Source organism: Trachypithecus francoisi, unplaced genomic scaffold (genome assembly GCF_009764315.1).
Source record: "Trachypithecus francoisi isolate TF-2019V2 unplaced genomic scaffold, Tfra_2.0 Lachesis_group3, whole genome shotgun sequence".
Lineage (NCBI taxonomy): Eukaryota > Metazoa > Chordata > Mammalia > Primates > Cercopithecidae > Trachypithecus > Trachypithecus francoisi.
Genome location: NW_022681468.1, coordinates 37,792,917 through 37,806,192, shown reverse-complemented (window position 1 = coordinate 37,806,192; position 13,276 = coordinate 37,792,917). Strand labels below are relative to the sequence as shown.

The window sequence follows — 13,276 nt, the reverse complement described above, 5'->3', positions numbered from 1 at the left end:
TGGATCACCTGAGGTCATGGGTTCAAGACCAGCCTGACCAACATGGAGAAACCTCGTCTCCATTAAAAATATAAAATTAGCTGGGCGAGGTGGTGGCACATGCCTATGATCCCAGCTGCTCAGGAGGCTGAGGCGGGAGAATCACTTGAACCCGGGAGGCGGAGGTTGCAGTGAGCCGAGATCGTGCCATTTCACTCCAGTGAAACTCTATCTCCAAAAAAAAATTACTATTAATTTTGTTCTAGTCATGATATTTTATTTTGATATTTCAAAAATAATGTCTTGATAATAGGGAAGTGTTTATGTCTATGCTAAGGATAGTTTTAAAAGGCTAATACAGAAGAAGCACGATTGAAAGAAAAAGGTTAAAAAATACTCATTTTGAACAATAGGCAACTATCTGATAGACATATTATCAGGTAGTCTTCTGGTCTTCTGCTTTGTTTTTTTTTTTTTTGAGATGGAGTCTTGCTCTGTTGCCCAGGCTGGCATGCAGTGGCCATCTCAGCTCTCTGCAACCTCTGCCTCCCAGGTTCAAGCGATTCTCCTGCCTCAGCCTCCCAAGTAGCTGGGATTACAGGTACACACCACTAGGCCTGGCTAATTTTTGTATTTTTAGTGGAGATGGGGTTTCACCATGTTGGCCAAACTCGTCTCAAACTCCTGACCTCAAGTGATCCACCCGCCTCAGCCTCCCAAAGTGTTGGGATTACAGGTGTGAGCCACCACGCCCGACCAGTCTTCTGCTTTTAGGAATGATTATTGTTAATTGCCAGCAAAAGTAGTATAAACATTATTAACTAGAGGGGTGTGAAAACTTGGAAACTCCAAGATTTGGAGTCCATTTCTATGGCACTGGCAAGAAACAAAAAAAAAAAGTAAGTAATTTTTTGTAAACCAGAAAGTGTGGTTACTTGAAAACAGGAAATACTGAAAACAAACTTATTTAAGTGTGTATGGAATACTTCAGAGTATAAAGATGTAAAGGCGAGTCAACAGAAAAGTGTTTTCTATATGATAAGTGTATGGATTACAAAAACACTGGAGTACTTAATGTATTCATCATATTGCTTAGCAATCACTAACAAGTGACTTTTTCTTCTAGCTTGCCAACAACATTTGCAACTTTGGATATTGATGGTGTAAGAAAAATAATCTTTGCACTACCTGGTAAGAATAAAAAATTGTTTCGTTTGCTTTTTCTGGAAAAATATCCAAAAATTTTTGGACTTCTCTTGTGACCAGTACCCTATTAGACCACCTAGTTTGAAATCTGAAAGACTTGGGCTCAAGTCTCAGCTTTTCTAAATGACCAATCACTTAACCTCTCTAGGAAGTTTCTTCACCTGTAAAAGAAGACTAATATCTACTTCATAGGGTTGGTGTAAAATCAGATTAGATAATATATATCAAAGCACATTCCAAATCCTGAGATGATAATCAAGTGTTAGCTGTCACTGGATCTTTCTGGGGCACCTGCTTTTTTGTTGTAGGAAACTGGTCGAAGTTAGCAGCCTAATACCTCTCATAACCAGAAGTATTGTGCTCTAGAGGCCAAAGTGCCTTGAGTCACCCATGCAAATACCAAATCAGAAAATACAAAGCTGCCTCTGGTCCCTACCAGATTTGGGCTGGTTGAGGGGAGGGGGAAGAGGAAAGGTCAGGCTACTACTGGTACTAGTGCTTCTCAGCCAAATCCCACTCATCATCAGTCTACAACTTCTCCATTCCCATGCTTGCCCCAATGTGAGCAGAAACTTACGTGTTCAGATTATAGAAAGAGCAAAGTGGATTCAGTTCACAAGGATTTTCAAATTCAAATTTTTAGTGATTTGGGGTTATATATTTAAAGTCATGATGAATCTTGATAAATTTTAAAACAGTCTAAAAGTTTTATGCATCTATTTGTTTTTTTTTTAACTTTAAAATTATCCTCTGATCATTCTGTTCAGTTCTCTATTTTTTGGCACAGACTTTTTTAGAAAATAACTTATTTCTTTGAGATTTACAAATCTCATGACTGTGGGATATTTATTTGTTTTTTATGTCAAGTAAATCTCAAAATGGAAATGTAAAGAAATGGAAGCAGGCAGAAAAATGTTAAACTTTAAAAACATTTTAAGCCCCTATCTATAAGCATTAAAGAGATTAGATTTCTATCATATAGAAAATTTTCAGAGAGAGGACATTTAAGTAAAATAGTCTTCAGAATGTATCTGTAACATGAAACTCCTTAGGACCTTTCATAATTCCTTGGATGTTCTGATAGCCATTGTATAAAGAAATGTGCTCCTTTTCCTAGCTTCATTTGGCCTGGAAGAGCCTCTTTTGTCTACAGAAGATATGACTTAACCTACAGACCATCAGTGATATTTAACAAAGAATGTTACTGTGGGAGCCTATTTCACCATTATGCCAAAGATGTTATAAAATTAAAACCTATTTTCAAATTCCTACTTTTAATTTGAAACCTTATCTGTTCAGCCTGAGTGAACCAACAGAGGGCAGTGGAAACTCACATGTTCAGATTGTAGAATGTGCAAAGTGGTTCCATTTACAAGGATTTTCTTGCCTCTCTTGATGTTTTTGTTGTTGTTGTTGTTTGTTTGTTTTTTGCGGGATTTTTTGAGACGAGGTCTGGCTCTGTCGCCCAGGCTAGAGTGCAGCAGCGTGATCTCAGCTCACTACAACCTCTGCCTCCTAGGCTCAAGCCATTCTCCCACCTCAGCCTCCCAGGTAGCTGGGACTATAGGTGCTTGCTATCACCCCTGGCTAATTTTTGTATTTTTTGTAGAGACGGGGTTTCGCCATGTCACCCAGGCTGGTCTCAACTTCTGAGCTCAAGCCATCCACCTGCCTCAGCCTCCCAACGTTTTGGGATTACAGGCATGAGCCACCATGCGCAGCTTTACAAGGATTTTCCATTTCAAAACTGTATCTCTGCTTTCTTGCAGGCCGTGCATTAAAGCCATCCCTAATCTTGACAAGTTTTAAATCAAAGTTTTGTGTATTTACTTGCTTTATTTGACATTTTTAACGTTGCTAGAGTGATGCTCACTGTTGTAAAAATCAGAAAATACAGATAAGCATAAAAAAGTGTTAACCATAATCCTCCAACACACACATATAGATAAACCACTATTACAAGTTTTTTATATCAGTCCTTCCAATCCTTTTTCATACATAGCAAGACCCCGCCTCTAAAATAATTGGAGCACTTCATTTTTTATACAGTAATGTTATAAAGTAGTAGTATTATAAGGATTTTATAATCCTTGATGAACAATGGCTTTTTTATTTGTTTGAGTTTTTGTTTTGCTTTTCCAGAAAAAATATTCTATCTGCTTATATTTTGAGGCAAGGGAAAGTAATTGAATCTTTTTAAGAGTCTGCTGTTCTGTGGACAAGTCATTTTTCCATTGAAATTATTAGTGTCACTTGTCACTTTTTGCACCTTAAAAAATTTATTCTTAAGCACTTTTGTAGGTAGAAGAGAATTGGAGGTATGATTATAGCTAATAATAGGCTAAACTGACTATTGCCTTTTGACTTGATGATGCAATAAGCAGTGTTTAGCCAGGCCAACGGAACCTAAAAATCTAGTAGCACATTCCCCACTCCAGGTGATACATTCATACTTACATAGAACTGTATAAAAGTATTAAAACAATTGGAATTTTAGAACCAGAAGAGATGTTGAGAATCGTGTAGTGCAAACCTTTCATTTCATAGATGAGTAAAGTCAGACTCAAAAAACTTTGAAACTTGCCAAGATCTCACAGCTTGGTTAGATAATAATGCCACACAAGAAATCAAATCTGTTATTTACAGCCCAGGTGGTTGTTTGCTTCTTCACAGCCCACCCTTCCTCCTTTGAAGTGTATGACACACCTAGATTTCTTCTTGGAGAGATATAGTGGAGTTCCTCAAATTCCTCTCATAACTTTAAAAGAATTTGGTATTTCTATTAGTCTGCTCAGGCTGCCATGACAGAATACCACAGACTGGGTAGCTTATTTTTTTGAGACAGGGTCTCGCTCTGTCGCCCAGGCTGGAGTGCAGTGGCGCGATCTCAGCTCACTGCAAGCTCCACCTCCCAGGTTCACGCCATTCTCCTGCCTCAGCCTCCCGAGTAGCTGGAACTATAGGTGCCCGCCACCACGCCCGGCTAATTTTTTGTATTTTTATTGGAAACGGGGTTTCACAGTGTTAGCCAGGATGGTCTCGGTCTCCTGACCTTGTGATCCAACCGCCGTGGCCTCCCAAAGTGCTGAGATTACAGGCATGAGCCACTGCGCCTGGCCCAGACTGGGTAGCTTAAACAACAGAAATGTATTTTATTACAGTTCTGGAGGCTGGAAGTCCAAAATCAAGGTGCCAGCAAGGTTGGCTTCTGGTGAGGCTTCTCTTCCTGGCTTGTAGACAGCAACCTTTTCACTGTGTCTTCACATGATCTTTCCTGTATGTGTATAGACTCCTGGTGTCTCTTCCTCTTTCTATAAGGACATCAGTCCTATTGGATTACAACCACACCTTTATGACCTCATTTACCTTAATTACCTCCTTAAAGGCCCTATCTCCAAATACAGTCAATCATATTGGAGTTATAGCTTTATCATATGAATTCAATCCATAACAGTATTCATCTTCAGGTCCTTAAGACACATCTTAAATCATTTGTTTGTTTGTTTGTTTGTTTGTTTTTTGTAATTAAAGGAATATCTAGGTAGTGAAGGTTATAAATAAGTTTCCTTATGTTTATATTTTCTCAGTTTGGGTACCAAGTTTGTAATACTATAGTAATTTTTAAATGCTTAAAAAATAGCAAATAGATATATAAAACTTGTAAATGGCTTTAAAACAAGATTAGTAATGAGTAATCTTGATAATAAGATTAGTAATGGCTTTCAACTGGCTCAGGAAAGCAGAAACAAATGGTGTTAAACAGCTTCTGGGCAGCAGAATTCTCCATTTTACTGAAAGATGCAAATGTTTATACCCCCTGTGGCATTTAGTTGACTATACCTCTGTTCTGGTTGGATTCAAGGTGATTCAGAAGAGGAAAAATCGTGCCTAGTCACTTCTGTCACATTCTGATACCCGAAGATATAGACAGACATAACTATTTGGCAAATTGTTACACAGTGTATTATTAATAACTCCTTGGTTGACTTTCAGGGAATCCTGTATCGGCTGTCGTCACCTGCAATCTCTTTGTTGTGCCTGCACTGAGGAAAATGCAGGGCATCTTGGATCCTCGGCCAACCATCATCAAAGCAAGGGTAATGCTTTCTAATGACCAGAAACCAAAATGGAAGCCTGGTAACAGCAATATGATTTCCTAACTGTCCAAAATAAACATCTAGAGTTTTCTATTTGTTTTGATGGAAAATGTGATTATATTCTCCCCTGTGTACTAGAAAGTGTAGGGAAAAGGATCCCTTTTATTCTCTTCCTTCATGACTTCTAAAGTGAATCATTTTCTCCAGATAGAAGTCCATATACGAGTCCAGAGAGCACGGCTTAAAAACTTGAGTGATGCTTAAGGACAACACGGTTAATAGGATATATCTGGCTCCACCCTAACACTAGACCTGTCTGGAACAAGGGAGAATTTTCTTTTCCCCACGCAAACTCACAGGGACAGCAATTAACCTGCTCACTTTTTCGGTGACTTCAACAATAAATTTTAAACAATTCAGAAGAAGACAAAGGACTGGAAAGAGATCCTGGTAATTCAGCAGGGAAAGGATAACCATATTGTTTGGAAGAGAACTGCTAAGGCTGAGAAATATGCCATGGTAAAAGTCACTTGGAAATTCGGTCTCCTTCTCCACCAACACTAACTTCAATGTGATTTACTACTACTCAACTAATTATGTTATACACTTTCTGTGTGACTGATGAATAATGTTCTTAGCAATATAAACTACAGTACCAAACCATTACTTTCCAAGAGTTCCAACGTAAATTCAAATATGGCAGAATGCCATGATTAGTGGACAGAAAGAACAAAAAACATAACAGATAAAATATTAGGCCAATCTCAATGGCTCCCGCCTGTAATCCCAGCACTTTGGGAGGCCAAAGCTGGTGGATCACCTGAAGTCAGGAATTTGAGACCAGCCTGGCCAACATGGTGAAACCCCGTCTCTACTAAAAGTAGAAAAAATTAGCTTGGCGTGGTAGTGGGTGCCTGTAATCCCGGCTATTCAGGAGGCTGAGGCAGGAGAATCGCTTGAACCCGGGAGGTGGAGGTTGCAGTGAGCCAAGATCGTGCCATAGCACTCCAGCCTGGAAAACGAGCAAAACTTCATCTCAAAATAAAAATAAAAACATAAAATGTTAAAAAAATATTACTCTGAGAATACATAGGATAAAAACATTAAGAAAATCTAGGCTTTCAATATTCTGAACATTGACTGTTTAAATGCTAAGAACTTTGTGGACTAGGATATGAAACAGTCTCCTTAAAATTTCATGAAAAATTTAACTAGATTTTTTTTCAATAATCGCAGTGGTAATCAAATTTGAAATTAAGTGGAAAAAGAAAGAAAAACCATCCATGAACAAAAAGTATTCTGATCAAGTCAGAAGTCAGAGTCATAAAGCTTAGATTTAGACAGTCAAACCAGTAATACTGAATTTACTATCTTCATATTTATTTAATTAAGGAAATAAAAATTCACATTATTAGAGAGAGAAAGAAGGCTTCCCTTTGACTTTGCAGATCTCTTATGAATCCTTTCATTTATTTCTTATTGTAACATCCACTATCTCTTCTTTAAAACAGACATTGTGGCAACCATCTGTTCTGACAACAAAGATGAGATGGTACTCTATAATCAGACTGATACTTGATATGTTGTTCCTAATGTTGCCCATTTCCTGTCAGCAAAGGATATTGAGAAGTGGTCAAAAAATCAGTCAACTGCCTTTCTCTCATAGCAGTGTCATTGGGACTGCCAGTATGGGTCATCAGTATGCTCGGCTATTTGTTTCTTTTGTTTCTTAGCTTTCCAGATCACCCCCACATCAGTACTGACACAACAGACACTTTAAAACATAAACATATACTTCCTTGAAACGTGGTCTTATCTCTCTTTTCAGACCATAAAAGATGCAGCTTACCCATACCACTTATTACTGTTCTTCAGAATAGATGCCACAGCCATTGCCTTTACCATTGCTTGCTGCTTTCAGGAAGTGGGAGTCAGTGTTAAAGGCTGCTGTTGGTAAATCATACTGTTGGACTCTGATGTGGCCATTCTATGTGTCAGTGCAGATTATGTCATCCTTGCTAGGCACAGTGGCACTCGCCTGTAATCCCTGCTACTCAGGAGGCTCAGGCAGGAGGATTGCATGAGGCCAAGTGTTTGAGACCAGCCTGGGCAACATAGCAACACCCTGCCTCTAAAACAAGTAACAAAAATAAAATGTAAAAAAATTAACGAAAATAAAATGTCATCCTTTTATATCAAAGCATTCAGAAGAGCATCGGTTTAGAACAAACATTTCCCTTATTTCCTTGGTCACTTAGGTTGGAGGTGAAAATCTTCTCATTTTCAGTACACAATAAGAAACACTTCCAAAGCATCTGGTAAAAAACAAAAAAAGGAAGGAGCACAATCCTAGCAATTCATCAAATAGGATTACTGACCCCGTGTTTCCATGCAAGGACATTCTATCATGTGTTTCCTTAATATCCCATTAAAGCACTCTATACCGCCCTTGTTATCAACTTTCTTTGCTAGAAACATACCTGGAGTAACTTCCATTAATATTAACAGGCAGTGATTAAGAGACAGGAAAGGGGGAAAGCATGTTCTAGAAGATAGCCAACTATAAGTCCCTCATGCCCATCCCCCTCACAAACACAGCCAGAACAATGAATAAATAACTGCATTTTAATGGAAAAAACTGAAGAAGAGCAACAGAGTGTATCAGTGGAGTAACAGAAACCCTGGTGAGCACAGAAACTCAGGATGGTCACATAGAGAACAGAAGGAAACACCAGGCCTCCACCATCACATCCGCCAGCTGGATCAGCTGGGAACCACGAAGAACTCCCTTGGCAAGGAGTTAAGCAGAGGATCCCAGCAACCCCCATCAACACTTTGGACACCTACAGACCTGACAGGGGGATACCCTGCGGTCCTCACAAGCATGAAGCCCAGCTGAAGGAACTTCCTGGAGTCCACAGAGCTATGTTCCCCCCAGTAAAGGAGCCAATGCTGTGCTCCAACCTATGTGGCCTATGCAACTACTGCACTTACACCATGTTGGAATTGGAACTGTGGCTAGAGTTTTCTTGCTCTGGGAGCAAGTAGTCACAGCACCCCTTCATTCCCAGTGCTACCCCAACACTGCGGCCTGACATCCACAGGCTGAGATGCAAGCAGCTGTTACAACTTTCCCAGTGGAGGCAAATAGAGGTGGAGCTACTCCACCTAGCACCCCTCACATCCCCCTCAGCCAGAGCTAAAGCCATATACTGCCTCCTAGGAAAACAGTATCTTGGCTGCTCAGAGCAATCATGCCTCCCTAAGTTCAGTCGTATACTAGCCTAAGTTGAAGCAGCACCCAGCATCCCAGGAAATGGTGCTTTTGCTGTCCAAAGTAATCATGCAGTCTAGTACCTAAGCTAAAGCAGCACCGTCTATCCCAGAGAAAAGGTGCCAGAGCCACCCAGTACAGTCATGTCCCCAAGGCCTGAGCTGAAGCAGCACATCACCCCCAGGAAACTGGTGCCCTGGCTGAACTGAGCAGCTGGGCATCTGGAACTATGCCAAGGTAGTACCCACAACCCAGGGAAACGGAGCAGTGGCTGAGCTGAGACACCTCATCCTACAGGTCAAACAACTTCCTACTCTCCTTTCCTGAAGCTAGACTAGCCCCCTAGTGTCTGAGCAGCTGAGAAACACCTCTTCCTAGCAAGTACAGTCATTGCTATGCTGTTTACTGCCCCCACCCCAGGGCCCAAATGACAGCTGTGCCCCACTAGTCTGGATTACTTACTGCTGCTGCACCTGGCTGCACAAAGTCTGGGATTCTACCAAGCCCCACCAGCACAGGGTCTAGGGTCACTACTACACACCGCCTTATCCCCTGGGACCTAGGTTACCACTAAGCCCTCTTGACTCAGGTTCCTAGATAGCAACGATAGCCTGCTCCCTAGGCCAAAACGTCCAGGGGCAACTGGGCCCTGCCCCCCAGGGACAGAATCATAGCTACAACTCAGCCACCTGAACCCAAACTGCTAAGGGGTACCCAAAGTCACAGACCCTGGCTCTGTGGACAACCTACACCCAAGCCTACCAGAGAAAGAAAGCAAGCACCCCCAGACCCAGGTGCCACAATAGGTTCACAAGACCCTGAACCTAGGACCCTGGCCCCACATCCACTCTAAGCACCGGTACCAGGAACCCAGTGCTCCAGTAGGCCTTCCTGTAGGCCATGTCAGATTTGACACAAAGAGGGATCTCCCTAGGCTATATCTTCCCATTGTGGAGAAAATAAGAATAAGGAAGATACTAAAAGCCCTTAACACTGAATATTAGCAACCTATGCCACCACCACCACCACTTCCACAAACTTCCATGGACTAGGTAACTGAGGCACCCACAGTTACTGCTCGCCGTGAATGCACCTGAAGATGCTGCATGGAAACTATACCACTATACCTATTGAAAAAGTCACCACACCCCAACTGGCACACTAAAACCCAACTGCAAATGAAAGTCTTTTTCTATGGAAACAAGAAAGACTGGAAGAAAGAATAGTTCCACCAGGTGCACAGATTAATGCAGGCTCACAAGAAACACAAAAAAGCAAGCAGATATGATAACACCAAAGGAACATAATGGGTCTCTAGTAACAGACCCAAATGAAAAGAAAATCAATGACCTGCTAGAAAATAAATGCAAAATAATTATCTGAAGGAAACTCAATAGATATAAGAAAAAATATAGAGAGACAAATCAACAGAATCAGGAAAACAATTTATGATATAAATGAGAAATTCAACAGAGATAGGAATCATAAAAAAAAATCCTGCAGCTGAAGAATTCAATACATGAAATAAAAAATACAATAGAGAGCTTCAACAACAGACTTTATCAAGCCAAAGACTTTCTGAACTTGAAGACAGGTCATTTGAAATTACTCACTCTAAAGGGGAAAAAAAGAAATAACAATGAAAAAGAATGAAGAAAGCCTATAAGACTTATGGGCCATCATTAAGTCAACAAATTTTTTTTTATTATACTTTAGGTTCTGGGGTACATGTGCACAACATGTGGGTTTGTTACATATGTATACATGTGCCATGTTGGTTTCCTGCACCCATCAACTTGTCATTTGCATTATGTACTTCTCCTAATGCTATTTCTCCCCCAGAACCCCACCGCCCCAACCCCCAACAGGCCCTAGTGTGTGATGTTCCCCTCCTTGTGTCAATGTGTTCTCATTGTTCAATTCCCACCTATGAGTGAGAACATGTGGTGTTTGGTTTTCTGTCCTTGTGATGGTTTGCTGAGAATGATGGTTTCCAGCTTCATCCATGTCCCTGCAAAGGACATGAACTCATCTTTTTTAAGGCTGCATAGTATTCCATGGTGTATATATGCCACATTTTCTTTATCCAGTCTATTATTGATGGATATTTGGGTTGGTTCCAAGTCTTTGCTATTGTGAATGATGCCGCAATAAATATACATGTGCATGTGTCTTTATAGTAAAATAATTTATGATCCTTTGGGTATATACCCAGTAATGGAATTGCTGGGTCAAATGGTATTTCTAGTTCTAGATCCTTGAAGAATCGCCACACGGTCTTCCACAATGGTTGAACTAATTTACACTCCCACCAACAGTGTAAAAGCGTTCCTATTTCTCCACATTCTCTCCAGCATCTGTCGTTTTCTGACTTTTTAATGATCGCCATTCTAACTGCCATGGGATGGTGTCTCATTGTGGTTTTGATTTACATTTCTCTAATGACCAGTGATGATGAGCATTTCTTCATATGTCTGTTGGCCGTAATAAATGTCTTCTTTTGAGAAGTGTCTGTTCATATCCTTTGCCCACTTTTTGATGGGGTTGTTTTTTTTCTTGTAAATTTGTTTGAATTCTTTGTAGATTCTGGATATTAACCTTTCATCAGAATGATAGATTGCAAAAATTTTCTCCCATTCTGTAGGTTGCCTGTTCACACTGCTGATAGTTTCTTTTGCTGTGCAGAAGCTCTTCAGTTTAATTAGATCCCATTTATCAATTTTGGCTTTTGTTGCCATTGCTTTTTGTGTTTTAGTCATGAAGTCTTTGTCCATGCCTATGTCCTGAATGGTATTGCCTAGGTTTTCTTCTAGGGTTTTTATGGTTTTAGGTCTGACATGTAAGTAATTAATCACTCTTGAGTTAATTTTTGTATAAGGTGTAAGGAAGGGATCCAGGCCGGGTGCGGTGGCTCAAGCCTGTAATCCCAGCACTTTGGGAGGCCGAGGCGGGCGGATCACAAGGTCAGGAGATCGAGACCATCCTGGCTAACACAGTGAAACCCCGTCTCTACTAAAAAGTACAAAAAACTAGCCGGGCGAAGTGGCGGGCGCCTGTAGTCCCAGCTACTCGGGAGGCTGAGGCAGGAGAATGGCGTGAACCCGGGAGGCGGAGCTTGCAGTGAGCAGAGATCTGGCCACTGCACTCCAGCTTGGGCGACAGAGCAAGACTCCGTCTCAAAAAAAGAAAAAAAAAAAGGAAGGGATCTAGTTTCAGCTTTCTACATATGGCTAGCCAGTTTTCCCAGCACCATTTAATAAACAGGGAATCCTTTCCCCATTGCTTGTTTTTGTCAGGTTTGTGAAAGATCAGATGGTTGTAGATGTGTGGTGTTATTTCTGAGGCCTCCGTTCTGTTCCATTGGTCTGTATGTCTGTTTTGGTACCAGTACCATGCTGTTTTGGTTACTGTAGCCTTGTAATATAGTTTGAAGTCAGGTAGTGTGATGCCTCCAGCTTTGTTCTTTTGGCTTAGGATCTTCTTGGCAATGTGGGCTCTTTTTTGGTTCCATATGAACTTTAAAACAGTTTTTTCCAATTCTGTGAAGAAAATCAGTGGTAGCTTTATGGGGATAGCATTGAGTCTATAAATTACTTTTTCATGATATTGATTCTTCCTATCCATGAGCATGGAATGTTCTTCCATTTGTTTGTGTCCTCTTTTATTTTGTTGAGCAGTGGTTTGTAGTTCTCCTTGCAGAGGTCCTTCACATCCTTTGTAAGTTGGATTCCTAGGTATTTTATTCTATTTGTATCAATTGTGAATGGGAGTTCATTCATGATTTGGCTCTCTGGTTGTGTGTTATTGGTGTATGGGAATGCTTGTGATTTTTGCACATTGATTTTGTATGCTGAGACTTTGCTGAAGTTGCTTCTCAGCTTAAGGAGATGTTGGGCTGAGACGATGGGGTTTTCTAAACATACTATCATGTCATCTGCAAACAGAGACAATTTGACTTCCTCTCTTCCTATTTGAATACCTTTATTGCTTTCTTTTGCCTGATTGCCCTGACCAAAACTTCCAATACTATGATGAATAGGAGAGGTGAGAGAGGGCATCCTTGTCTTGCACCAGTTTTCAAAGGGAATGCTTCCAGTTTTTGCCCATTCAGTATGATATTGGCTATGGGTTTATAATAAATAGCTCTTATTATTTTGAGATATGTTCCATCAATACCTAGTTTATTGAGATTTTTTAGCATGAAGGGCTGTTAAGTTCTGTCAAAGACCTTTTCTGTATCTGTTGAGATAATCAGGTGGCTTTTGTCGTTGGTTCTGTTTATGTGATGGATTATGTTCATTGATTTGCATGTGTTGAACCAGCCTTGCATCCCAAGGATGACGCTAACTTGATCATGATGGATAAGCTTTTCAATGTGCTGCTGGATTCGGTTTGCCAGTATTTTACTGAGGATTTTCGCATTGATGTTCATCCGGCATATTGGCCTAAAATTCTCTTTTTTTGTTGTGTCTCTGCCAGGCTTTGGTATCAGGATGATGCTCTCCTCATGAAATGAGTTAGGGAGGATTCCCTCTTTTTCTATTGCTTGGAATAGTTTCAAAAGGAATGGTACCAGCTCCTCTTTGTACTTCTGGTAGAATTTGGCTGTGAATCCATCTGGTCCTGGACCTTTTTTGGTTGGTAGGCTATTTATTATTGCCTCAATTTCAGAGCCTGTTACTTGTCTATTCAGAGATTCTACTTCTTCCTAGTTTAGTCT

General features: G+C 40.5%; 1 protein-coding gene across 14 annotated transcripts in view; it reads left to right on the top strand.

Annotated features, from left to right (window-relative positions):
* GPHN (gephyrin) overlaps positions 1-13,276 on the top strand; it is a 791,686-nt gene that overhangs the window by 773,430 nt on the left and 4,980 nt on the right. For all 14 annotated transcript variants that reach the window (XM_033187698.1, XM_033187697.1, XM_033187683.1 and 11 more), the window contains 2 exons: positions 1,106-1,170; positions 5,179-5,282. In XM_033187698.1, the coding sequence (XP_033043589.1) occupies positions 1,106-1,170; positions 5,179-5,282 (169 nt within the window). The remainder of the gene's footprint in view (positions 1-1,105; positions 1,171-5,178; positions 5,283-13,276) is intronic.